The sequence below is a fragment of the Mytilus edulis genome, chromosome 3, assembly GCF_963676685.1.
Source record: "Mytilus edulis chromosome 3, xbMytEdul2.2, whole genome shotgun sequence".
NCBI classification, from domain to species: domain Eukaryota; kingdom Metazoa; phylum Mollusca; class Bivalvia; order Mytilida; family Mytilidae; genus Mytilus; species Mytilus edulis.
Genome location: NC_092346.1, coordinates 105330332 through 105344047, shown reverse-complemented (window position 1 = coordinate 105344047; position 13716 = coordinate 105330332). Strand labels below are relative to the sequence as shown.

At 32.4% G+C, this 13716-nt stretch overlaps 1 protein-coding gene across 29 annotated transcripts in view; it reads right to left on the bottom strand.

Annotated features, from left to right (window-relative positions):
- LOC139514726 (serine/threonine-protein kinase mig-15-like) overlaps window positions 1-11492 on the bottom strand; it is a 92474-nt gene extending 80982 nt beyond the window's left edge. For 13 of the 29 annotated variants that reach the window (XR_011662668.1, XR_011662670.1, XR_011662669.1 and 10 more), the window contains exons 1-4: window positions 11157-11450; window positions 8869-8934; window positions 2551-2607; window positions 2141-2185 (exon numbers count right to left, since the gene is read on the bottom strand). Coding sequence is in view for 19 of the 29 variants with exons in the window: in XM_071304333.1 (XP_071160434.1) it covers window positions 2141-2185; window positions 2551-2607; window positions 8869-8934; window positions 11157-11207 (219 nt within the window). In the remaining 10 variants the exon portion in view is untranslated. Of the gene's footprint in view, window positions 1-2140; window positions 2186-2550; window positions 2608-8868; window positions 8935-11156 lie in introns of all 29 variants that reach the window. The other 16 variants (XR_011662673.1, XR_011662675.1, XR_011662677.1 and 13 more) reach the window with 5 other exon arrangements.
- Window positions 11493-13716: the final 2224 nt, after the last annotated feature.

Below are 13716 nucleotides of genomic sequence, written 5' to 3'. Positions count from 1 at the left end.
GTGTTTGAGAATGCAGAGTATTTAATAATGAATTACAAGAATATATATATACATATATGAAATAAATTGATTTTAAACACAAAAGTTATTTATAAGTCAAAATATAAATATTCATCTCTGTACTCTCTGCTCCTTCTAGGGATAATGTTTCAAGATAGTGTTATTTTGTTGGACAGTCTGTTCCTCAATTTTGTCTTTATCCTCTTTAGGGTTGAAAACCCCCTCTCACAATAACTTTTGGTTATACTTTAACATTTGTAAGCCATGAAAACTCAGTCAGCCACTTGTCATTGAAACCAGAAACATGGTGCTTGCTGTTATCACTTGCTAAAACTTTAGCTAGGTTGGGATTAGGAGAAGCAATGACATCTGCTTATACTGACAGTGAAGAGGAAGGTGTATTCCCCTTTTCATTAGAAGTCATTAGGCTGAGAGAAAAAAACTTCTACTTTCATCATCTGCCTTTGCTTAGAAGTCACCCTTTTGTTATTTGCAGAGAACATGTTCATTCAGAATTAATAAAAGCGAATATGGTTAAGATATTTGATCATATTTGGTATACAACTTTTTAAAACAACAATATGTTAATGAACAGCTGACAAGTTTCCGTAGTTTTACATTACGCTTCCGTGTTTATTATTGTTAAAACCTATCTCTGGCAGGTAGATATAATGGAAACTTTGCATGTTTTTTAAAGTTAAGACCATTGAAATGATCAACTAGTGACATTATATAGAAGCTTCAGCAATTCCGTACCGACGAACGGAATTTAACGATCGATGTTCAATGATCATTTTATTTCTAAAAACACGACAGTTTGAGACAATTTACCTTGCAAGTAACATTTTTTAACTTTATAGTAAAATAAATCACTTCTCTTTATCTTTAAGGTGGTATGGGAGTCTAAAATAAAAATGATAGAATTTGTTCATACTTTGCCAAAACGTTGTATCTATTGATACATGTTGAAAAATATAATAAAAATGATAGGTCACCGCGCATTTTCTCAAGCTACAGGACGGGACAAAAGGACACATTTTGTAAGGATTATACAGGAAAAAACACCATTTTGTGATTAGAAACTAAACAAAATGATAGAATTGTTAAATACTTCAGGAAAAGATAGCTTTCAGACACTGCTTTGAGAATATCAAAAGAAAAGATAGGGTCACCGTACGTTTTTTCCGGCTAAAATATAAAATAGGAAAAATCCATACAGAATCCTTCAGAAAATGCACTTTTTAAGAGTTACCTCCCCTAAAAATGCCAATTTTAAAAAAGATAAAAACAACCAAAAATAATTAACATTTGCAAAAAGATCAATATTTAGAAGTTATATTCTTATAAATTGGTACTTTTAAATGAAAATGTACATTAAACATCTGCATTCCTGCATCAAATTTTGCTAAATTGATGTAAAATCTGGACCTTTGATTCTCTGTTTTTTACAATCCAAGATGGAGGAAGACACCCATACCACCTTAATCAAAGTTTATTTTATTTTTTTTCAATTACAAATACTCTCATTCATAATTTTCATCGTAAATATCTTTAGCAATGTGTATTCATCACGTTCATTGGTCGTGTTAAAATAGATTCTTCTTCTCGACCAATGAAAAAATTCGTTATTTAAATGGTCAAGTGATCACACAAACAATGCGTAAATACAATGTATTTGCGATCTATTTCTTCAATTTCTGCACTGAAGTTTTTATTTTTTTTAATTTTCTTCTACAAATATCTATCTTCTTGATAATCATGTACGCTATTACATGATAGCATAGTCCGATAAGGCTGAGATAAGCGTGGCTCAGGTAAAACTAATTATCAGTTATTGCGTAACACTGACCGACCTCTCAGCGGTGATCAGCAACTAGACAATTTTAACCAACATTTATAATGAAATTGTGAAAATTAACACGCTGCGGGATCAAGTATTAAGGGACAGCGGACAATTAAGACGCTGCGGGATCTTCGAAAATATTATGAAGGCGCTGCGGCACCGCAGCGTCATATCGGCCTGGGGAGAACACTGCACAATAAATTTCTTATATATATAAAATCATCTAAGATAAGTGGGGCACACAGATATCATGTTAACAACTGTCATAACAATCAACAGATCTATATAGATACTCACTTTCTTTAAAACATTTATTTCTAATTTAATTTCTTCTTCTTCATCCTGAAATGCAATAATATCAAATCAAAATCAGAATACCTTAAAATCCATAAATATCTCTGTGATTAAAAACAAAAATCCTTTAAACATTTCAATAAGTTAATTATATCTAACAGTTTGATTTTTCCTAATAATATATTTTACCTACAAAAATTCAAGACCATTTACTAGATAATTACAGAGTTATTAAATACATTTGATCTTTTATTACAAAATGTACCTGAACAATAAATGTTCAAATATTTTGTTCTAAGAGTGCATTGCAATTTTTTTACTCTACAATTAAGACTTCCTTTTCTTCATTGATACAAGTATTTGTCAGACTTCCTTGCAACATTGATACATGTATTTGTCAGAAGCTTCTTTACCTCATTCACATTCATAACCTTGATGGCTGCCAGCTGTCCTGTTTTTGTATGCCGACCCTGAAAAAATAAAAGTCAATTTTAAAGATTGTCCTCGATTATTAGATTTCTTATTAAAATGTAAGTTGTTGCCTACATCAGGTTCTTATATAGACCAAGAAAAGGATAAATTTTGGTCTGTATATCAAGTCAATTTTCAAACATTTATAGACTTTGCATAGAGATTTTTTTTGCATTTTTTAACCCTAAGTAAATAATCCAAAGTATTGATATGCATTTGTATAAGGTTGACATCTATTTGATGCAGCTCATTTTGTAATTGTTACTCTTATAATTTGATAAACCATGTCACTTTTTAAGATACATTGGATTGATACTGGTCAAGTAGTCTGTGTTTGTGTAAGATACATTGGATTGATACTGGTCAAGTAGTCTGTGTTTGTGTAAGATACATTGGATTGATACTGGTCAAGTAGTCTGTGTTTGTGTAAGACACATTGGATTGATACTGGTCAAGTAGTCTGTGTTTGTGTAAGATACATTGGATTGATACTGGTCAAGTAGTCTGTGTTTGTGTAAAATACACTGGATTGATACTGGTCAAGTAGTCTGTGTTTGTGTAAAATACACTGGATTGATACTGGTCAAGTAGTCTGTGTTTGTGTAAGATACACTGGATTGATACTGGTCAAGTAGTCTGTGTTTGTGTAAGATACACTGGATTGATACTGGTCAAGTAGTCTGTGTTTGTGTAAGATACACTGGATTGATACTGGTCAAGTAGTCTGTGTTTGTGTAAGATACACTGGATTGATACTGGTCAAGTAGTCTGTGTTTGTGTAAGAAAGTAGTCTGTGTTTGTGTAAGATACACTGGATTGATACTGGTCAAGTAGTCTGTGTTTGTGTAAGATACACTGGATTGATACTGGTCAAGTAGTCTGTGTTTGTGTAAGACACACTGGATTGATACTGGTCAAGTAGTCTGTGTTTGTGTAAGACACATTGGATTGATACTGGTCAAGTAGTCTGTGTTTGTGTAAGATACACTGGATTGATACTGGTCAAGTAGTCTGTGTTTGTGTAAGACACACTGGATTGATACTGGTCAAGTAGTCTGTGTTTGTGTAAGACACATTGGATTGATACTGGTCAAGTAGTCTGTGTTTGTGTAAGATACACTGGATTGATACTGGTCAAGTAGTCTGTGTTTGTGTAAGACACACTGGATTGATACTGGTCAAGTAGTCTGTGTTTGTGTAAGATACACTGGATTGATACTGGTCAAGTAGTCTGTGTTTGTGTAAGACACATTGGATTGATACTGGTCAAGTAGTCTGTGTTTGTGTAAGATACACTGGATTGATACTGGTCAAGTAGTCTGTGTTTGTGCAAGAAACACTGGATTGATACTGGTCAAGTAGTCTGTGTTTGTGTAAGACACACTGGATTGATACTGGTCAAGTAGTCTGTGTTTGTGTAAGACACATTGGATTGATACTGGTCAAGTAGTCTGTGTTTGTGTAAGATATAACTTGTTCATTGATAAAAGGCATACTGTCAATAGATATAGATTTCAAAATAGTTGCACTTTAGTGTACAATGCACAGTAGTATTTTTTGTTGTTCAGAAAACAATCATTTTATTTTACATCTATTCAATTGAAATTTATTTACTATTTTTTTTTTTATTTATTGAAAATGATGATTTTGACACACTATTAGAAATCAAATGCATTTATTTCATGAATAAAAGACTGAATTGTCTATTCTAAATCTTCTGAAAGTGTGTAACATCATCCTAAAACTTGACCTTCAGACAAACCATGGTGAAGTATGTACAATGATTACCACACAGTAAACCTCTAAGAATGACTAATAAAATTCAGGTATTAAATGCTATTGCAGACAAAACTATTCTCTGTAAAATCATACAGTTCATGATTCACATAGAATCAAATATTTCAGGTGAAAGGGAGAGGAACCGACAAAAGTACACACAAAGAGAGAGGAACAGACAAAAGTATACATAATATCCACAGACATAAAAGATGTTTATAATAAATTAATATAGATACATTTCATTTGTACATAAATAATAATTTCATTTAACTTGTTAGTTCTGCAAGGTTAAAATTCAATATAGGCTATTTAGAAAACAACAAATCCCCTCCAATCAGTGTGTCACAGAGTTCACGCCACTTATAAATTAAAGGAAGTATTGTTTTTATCACGTTTTTGTACTTCCTTGGTGTAAATACAGGAAATCGTTGAAAATCAGAGATCTAAATCTTTTAATACACAACACAAGTCACATGTAAATCTTATGAATAAACAATAACAGGCTCTTATTACAAATTCTAAAATGAAGGAAATGTAGTTGTCTTATTTATGTAAACCCAAATCTCTTTAATTCATAGTCTAACAACATTCTTTTTGACTGCTCATACTTTACATAATTAATATAACAGCACACAACACTTGACAGAGAAAATGTTTGCATCATTCTGATTCATATGTTTATGTTAGAGGAAAGTGCAACTAATTACTTTAAAAACTGTAACTGTAGTTCTTGTATATATTAATTAGATGCTTGCAGTATGGTTAAGACTTTGATTGACTATCAGATGTCTTTTCTGGTTTCATAATGTTGTTTGGTCGCTGCCTTATTTGCAAAGCCTTACATATTCTTTTGTTCATTAATTTCTAGATATCTGTTCCGATTCCATCAAGAACTGTTTTTAAAATGTTGACTAAATAGGTTTATCACGCTTCTAACTATACATCTACACCTTTAAATAATATAAACAATAACATATGTGACCTTTTGACCTTGCACTTCTTACATTTTAATGAGTCTAGACATGCCATACATGCATGTTTACACTTCCTGACCAGATTGACTTCCTTGGTTTTTGTGATTCAGTACCCACAATAATCTGCTCATGTACATTTGTATTCAACACTTCATTAAACATAGAGATTAGAAATTATTCACTTCAGGGGTAAAATCTTTTCTATACAAGTTAATAAAACCTGTATGCAATAATCATCATAATCTAAACACAGGAATAAACTTTGGGTCCCTGGTAAGAGAGAACATGGATTGTGGACAAAATCATTTTGTTACTGATTTTTTTAAGCCAAACTAAAAACCTACACATCTGTACAATTAATCTAATACACCAAGATGGTATGCCTGTAAGACAAGGATGCTCTACCTGTGGTAGTATTTCATTGTTACTCCTGTACAGTTTAGATACAAAACCTTCATAGACAAAGTCTGTACAAAATGAACTGTACAAATACAAGCGCAATTGATTTAATCATACATGTACCATTGGTTTTCCCGTTTGAATGGTTTTACACTAGTAATTTTAGGGCCTTTTATAGTTTATTGTTCGGTGTGAGCCAAGGCTCCGTATTGAAGAGTGTACATTGACCTATAATGGTTTACTTTTATAAATTGTTATTTGGATGGAGAGTTGTCTCATTGGCACTCACACCAAATCTTCCTATATCTATGTACATGTATATACAGTTTCTACCCTGTATACAACCAAGCAGGCATACATGTAGTATGCACTAACTGAGTTGTACAATACAAGCGCAAATGATTTAATCATACATTGTACATGAACATGTATATATACAGTTTCTACTCTGTATACAATCATGCAGACATACATGTAGTATGTACAAACTCAGATTTCAGTCCCATTGATTGAATCGTACACACATTTGTATATATTATAAATACAGTATCTACCCTGTATACAACCGTGCTTGCATCGACAGCTAAAATATCAAGTTTTTACCCAACAAATCAATCTGCTAATTAAAACGTTAACTCATTGTATAAATTGATCACTATTCATAACTTTACATTCATTTCATATATAAAATAATTTCCTACGGGCATAACATCAGATATCTGAACAATTAAAAATACAGTATGATTGCCAATGAGACAACTATCCACAAAAGATTTAATCAACTATCAGGGCATCTGCAGTATTTTTTCTTAACCATCCACTCATGGAAAATAACATTTGTTTCCCCAAAAACAAATATTTCCCCAACAAAAAGAGATACAATATTGAAAGTTATATGTGTGAAGTTTTGAGTTCTATATTATGTATCTGTCTTTTAGGATTCATAAGTTTTTTAATTTGAACATTTGTAAACCAGATGTCGTGACTAGGTACAGATTTCTGACTGGTTTTGGAGATAAACCTTATTTTCTAAGATGCTTTCTTGGGCACTATCATTCAAGAGTGACATAAATCATTTATCTATTGTAATAATACTATCAAACTACAACAGTTATTTATCAGTCTGAACTAGAGGCGAATTGGGGTGGGGGTGATGTGGTATTATACATATATAAAGCATAATGTATATTAAAACAAAGGGTAAAATATCATTAGCTTAAATACTAAAACATATATACAAGTGCCATTATATAAAGGAATCATTATTATTGTTTATAGACTGAGTATTAGAGTATAATTTATGTACCCAACATTATTTTCAAAAATCATATACTGGTATATTTTTTTATTTAATTACATCATCTGCTATACATACATGTAAATACAAAATGTGTTGTACATGTACACAAAATATTAAAACAGGTTTTAGCAATAAACTGTCTGACAAAGTTCAGCATTTTAAAATAAAGTTCAAACTATTTGTCACAAGACAAGGTTTTAGGGTACGTTTATTATGTAGTACTAGTTGTTAGATTAGAATATTAATTGACATCAGTTTTCATGATTTAAAATGGCAATGGTAAACACACTGTTAAATCAGTGATATTAACATCATTACATGCTGACTGATGTCAACAAAAAGTTGATGGTAGATTAACACACTATTAAACTAATCTCCAAACTGATCATAAAGAATTTCTGTGGGCGGGGTCATATAAGTTATATTTCTGGGGGCGGTCACATAAGTTATATTGCTCATTTTACTTGAGATATCATATGGTTCATAATTTTGTAAATACATGTATATATACATTGAAATAAATAATATTAATTTAAGACAGAATTCAGGTATAAATTGAAGCTTAATCAGACAATACCTTACATATATATGTACTTAAATACTTTTTGAACAGGTAAGTACATTAAATGTAACCCCATTTTAGGAAGTTTAAATGTTTATCAATGAAAATGATTCAGGTAACAAATTTATTCAAATTTTTAAACATCATATAAGATAGAAAAGTAAATGTACATTTGAAATAACATCGATTTATGTATCATATACCACAGTTCTCCTATTAACCAATCCTAAAGTCTTAATGAAAATTTCAATACTTACACACCTCATAATGGCCATGGGTCAAAATGTAATAGTACTATAGTAAATCTCAGAAACTTAAAAGTGTATTGTGAACAAATTGAATAGAATTGTGTGTCTATACTCTATAGGCAACCATTCCCTGCTGCACTGTGATTTCCATGTTTAGTGGACTATGTGGGTCCACACCATTAATTGGCATACATTTTAAGTTTATATACCATAGTAAGGAATATGTGTACTTGTTTCAAGTTGATGAGACCACAACTTCATTGTAAACTACCTCTGACAATATGTGTACTTGTTTCAAGTTGATGAGACCACAACTTCATTGTAAACTACCTCTAACAAAAGACTGATACAGAATAGACTAAAAACAAGATGCTCAAGTCCTAATTTGAGCCAAATGAATGGGATCAATACTAATAACCTAATGTACCTTACTTTAACCAGATACATGACTGACAGACTAGCAGATTCACAATTCAGAAAATATAATGCTCCCTTATATCCCGTAAAGAGAGCCTGTCATAACATGTACAATTTTACAGGATTAAATGTAAATAAAAATAAATGGGGAATGGACACAGACCTGCTTGCTTATCATATACAGTTATAAAGGGACATAACTGACGAAAGGTAAAGTTGAATTACCAAAATTTGTATATTTGTACTTTAGTTTGCCTCAACCAAATGCTATGAAACTTATACATAGCATTTGGTTGAGGCAAACTAAAGTTAGAGAATGGAAATGAAAAATTCTGCAATATTTCCACTTGTAAAGGGACATACCTCTAAAACTGTTAAAGTGGTGCCACCAAAATTTAATCTTGATCTTTGTTTGTAGTAATAACCAATGTGTATAAAAACTATATGCTTCATAACATTTAGTTGATGCAAAGTTTGATAATGGAAACCAACTTCGGGATGTACACATACAGACAAGGATAAAACTTAAAGCCCCCCTCCCTTCCACTATGAGCTGTATAAATATTGAACAATGTATTTACCTTGTAAACTTGTCCATACGTTCCATTTCCAACCACTTCAACCAAATCAAAAATTCCAGCAGGATCCTAAAATAATATATTACCTTCTTGACATTGCTGAATGAAATATGCAAAAACATGTACGTGTATACATTTTTTATGTAACTGAAACATGTAAATTTTACTACAATTTTTACGTGCAATTTTTATTCTTTAACTACAATTTATCATCAAAGCAATACTTGACAAGACTAAGTCATACATTTGTAACTAAAAGGGAAGCCATCATGTTGATTTGCTCAAATCAACATATATATGTTCAATTTATGTACATGTAACAAATAAAATGAATGCTACTTGAACAAGAGTGCACACACTGTAATGTCTCAACTGCTAATAATATTTCAATTATAATATAAATAGAATAATAATGATAAGGTCAAGGTCAAACAAACTCTGTCAGACAGACATGTTCACCTTCAATATATGGCTTTCAAGTCTGGCCATTAAAATGAAAATTCCATCTTTTACTTTGCTTTAAATGAATTTGTTATGATATTATAAAATGTAACATGTGTGACCCACTGTAGTGTTAACGATGAGTCAGACTTGGTTTCACTATCATCAGTACCACGTCCAGTCTTCACTTTTGAATCCACAAGCCTGAAGCTCAACTTTACTAAATATTTAGTTGGAAGTCTGTTTGCTTGTAGAGAAGAATTTTACAAGCCTGGGCTAGTGGACATGTGGTTAAGCATGAATGAAGACTGGATCACATTCAATATCAGATGCAACTTTGACAATGTGTAAATTTTTATTGATGATATCTCCAGCCTCTCATGTTGTCTTGTCAATTCTGACAGCTGGCCTATTTGGGGTACCTTTGAGGCCAAAACCACTTGTAGATGTTGTAATTTTGTTGTCAGAACTTCGACACAAGCTTGTCTTACTTTGAGAGCAATATTATAAATATATATATATATATGTATATGAAAACCCTGTTTACATGTAATTGATTTTATTTAGCCATGGGTTCTATTGGAGTTGTTGCCTTCTCCATTAAGAAAATTGATAATACATCATTACATGTATGACTTGCTTTTTAGTTTAAACATATTTATTTATTGTGGATTGGGAATAAGTTTTGCAACTTATATTATTCCCTTTCCACTTTGCGGGTGCGAGTGCTGCCTTGTAGGGGCATTAGCCTGCTCTTTTAAATGTCTTTAACGTGCAAGAGATATGGCTCTATCTTAACACGGATCAGCCATTTATCGTCCACTTCCGGCGGACTAACATCTTTTTATCGTTTAATGAACTGGTCCCCTATAGCTAGATTTACCAGGGATACAGCTTTGAGTAACAGATAATTTCTTCCAACAGTGACCCAAATAAGCAGCTTATCTTGAGCTCTGTGGACCATCCAGAAAGACAACTTGAACCTTCTATAAAGAAAACTCTGACAAAGAGGGATTATAAATGATTTTTATTAATTATTATAAAACTTACATGTAAATTAAGCTAAAAAGTCAAGGTCGAATTTAGTTTATTCATTTGTTGAATACTTTATTTAAATCTATTTTCTTTAACCTAATCTGTCAATAAGTCAACTCAGACCCTCAATTTATTGTTACCTTGGACTGCAAATGTACACGTGCATGTATTGCTAAACTCTAACAACGTTTAAACATAGAGTTAGAGCAACTTGATATCTGGTCCTTTACCAAACCAATAAAAGGTACTAACGTGTAGGGCACGAACATATAGGGCGTGAAAGTGAAAGTGAGGGAACGAGAATGACAAGAATGGGTACGAATATGTTTTTTGGGGGGAGCGGACCTATATAGATTCGAGCAACTTCAATTATTTGAATATAAAATGTTATATTCCTTTTGAACTTTGTCAGAGACTACATTATAGGCAGTCTGAATTTACATTGAACTTATTGAAGTTCCATGAGTCTTAAGCTTTCTTAGAGTGTCAGGGTTGTCTTGCGCCCATCTTGCGTCCCTTTGTATGCAGGTTAAAAAAAACACTTTATTAAACTGAAAATTGGTTTTCAGAAAGATTTCTACAAAGCTGGTTAATCACGCATAAGAATCTTAATATTGGTCCTTCAAGTTTTTACATGTAGACCATTGGACTTGTGGTTAAATTTGTGGAATGTGTTTTCTTTTTCTTGTGAAGTGTCAAGTCTTTGTTTACACTTTTTTCAACTGTCAAAACACTCAATCCTTCAAAAGTAGACTCTGCCCAAAACAAATGTTTTAATATTATTTTAACCGGAATAATGATATAATAATACTTACTCGGAGACTAGATAAATCTATATCATCCAGGCTAACGTTAACGGAGGCCATCCTCAACGAAAATGACAATCCTCATCCGCAGACAAATGGAGAAAATTATCTCAAGTTGTTGACTGCGGTAATGCAAAGACACATTTTATGATACATTTGATTGTAAGTATGTTTGATATTGTATTCTGTCAATATAAAATGAGAATAAAGTCATTATTTTGTTAAAAATTTACAAAATTTATGATTACAAACGAGGATGACAGTGCTGGTGCATGTTGGGTAACATGAGTCAGGGGGAGAAAACTACCAACAGCTGTTTCCGGTTTTAAAGATTGCAGTACAATCGCCTAAAAAAATAAACAGGCTTATATAAATTTTAAAATAATTTTTATTCCCTATATTCTTACTGATGTAACAGGAGGGTTTGGTGGCTACATGCTGTAATAAATTCACAGTAGTGGGGAGCAAATACAGCTCCACTGGTCTAAATGAGACCAAGGATTTGTATAGTCGTATTATACAAATCCTTGCTATAATCTACTTCTTTGGTCCATTTTTCTATTTTTTGGTTTTTTTTTTTAACAATTTTAATATTCTCAGTTCTGTAACCCATTAGATAAGAAATTTTATTTCAAGTCGGGTTACATTGAAATAAAATTTCTTATCTAATGGGTTACAGAACTGAGAATATTAAAATTGTTAAAAAAAAAAAAAAACCAAAAAAAATAGAAAAATGGACCAAAGAAGTAGATTAAAGCAAGGATTTTCTCTCACACACACACACACACACACACACACACACACACACACACAGAATATCAACCATGGTATGCTGTGTATATACTGGTCTGCATGTATCATTCCTAGACGGTGTATATGTCTATTGTTACACATATCTGACAGACATGTATAAATTCATTGAAGTCTGACTTTAAACTTAAACATGGGAACAGTATATCTAACATAATATGTTCCTGCTTAAATAATAGCCGATTATTTTTTAGAGTCCTGGAGTTGCTTATTTACTTGTTGCCTAACTCATGCTTGAGATCTTCATCTATTTTATAACTAATCTTTCAATAGAATTATTCAAGATGCCGAAAATCATATGATGTATCTTTTAAGGTAGATTATCTGTATACCACCAGCTTGGATTGTACAATAGCAGTACATAATCGGTCTAGTTCTTTCCCTAAATCTTTAAATTTAGAAACATATTTGCAATTATTGTGTAATACAGCATATTTGTATATAGAAAAATAAGTGATTCATTGCATTATCAAAAATGTTAAAACAAAATCAAATATCAATGTTTTCTAAAATCAATTTTTCATTTTGGCCTTTTAAGGGGAGATAATAATTATAGTTCTTATAATAATACATCGGTTCTAATTGTGATCACTCACTCGTTATCTTTGAGAATATACTGAGTTTGTAATCTCCCTTCTCCTATATAATTTTAGATTAATTGTCATGTATCGAAATTTCCAATAGTTAGATCGATGAAAAAAAATCACCTCAACTATGTCTTACTTACTTACTTATCCTCTTCATCCCAAGTGGGACATAAGGCCACAACAAACTGCCTCCACTTCTCTCTGTCCTTAGCCATGTACTGGGCTTGGCCCCAGGTGTATCCCATTGCTTCTAATTCTGCTGTTACAGTTCTTCGCCAGGTGATTCTAGGCCTCCCTGGTTTTCTTTTTCCTGGTGGTGTCCAATATAAAGCTGTTTTAGGTGTGCGGTGTTGTGGCATTCTCAGTACATGACCTAACCATCTAAATCTTCGTTGTTTAATTTCTTCTGTTATGCTCTTATCATTGCATTTCTTCAAAAGGCTCTTGTTGCTGATCTTATTTGGCCAGAATATTTTGTTGATTTTTCTAAGGCAGCTAGTATGGAAAGCTTCTACTTTTTGAAGGTCACTCACTAAAACACGCCATGTTTCCGAACCATACAGTAGGACAGATTTTACATTGCTGTTGTAAATTCGCAGTTTGGTCCTTAAACTGTACTGGTTAGACTTCCAGATTGTATGAAGTCTAGCAAATGTTGCGCGTGCCTTAGATAGTCTTGCCTTTATATCCTTCCCTGTTCCATTATCTTTGCTTATGATGCTCCCAAGGTAGGTGAAATCGTCAACACTGTCCACTGGCAGATCATTGATTGTTATTGGTGTTGTATTTCTATTGTTTATTGACATTACCTTGGTCTTCTTGGTATTGACATTCGGACCAGTTTGCTTTGCATAGTTGGTAAGTATGTTGGTCTTCTCTTGGAGGTGTTCACTTGTTGTTGATAATATGGCAATGTCATCAGCAAAATCAAGGTCTTCTAGCTGGTTAAACATGGTCCACTGGATACCCCTTTTCTTATCTGATGTTGTATTTCTTTGTATCCAGTCAATGGCCAAATAAAATAGGATTGGTGACATAATACATCCTTGTCTTACACCAGATTTTACTTCAACTGAGTCTGAGATAGAGCTATCAAGGATGACACTGCATTCAAAGCTGTTGTAGAAGGCTTTTATTAGCATCAATATCTTAGGTGGAATTCCATATGATCT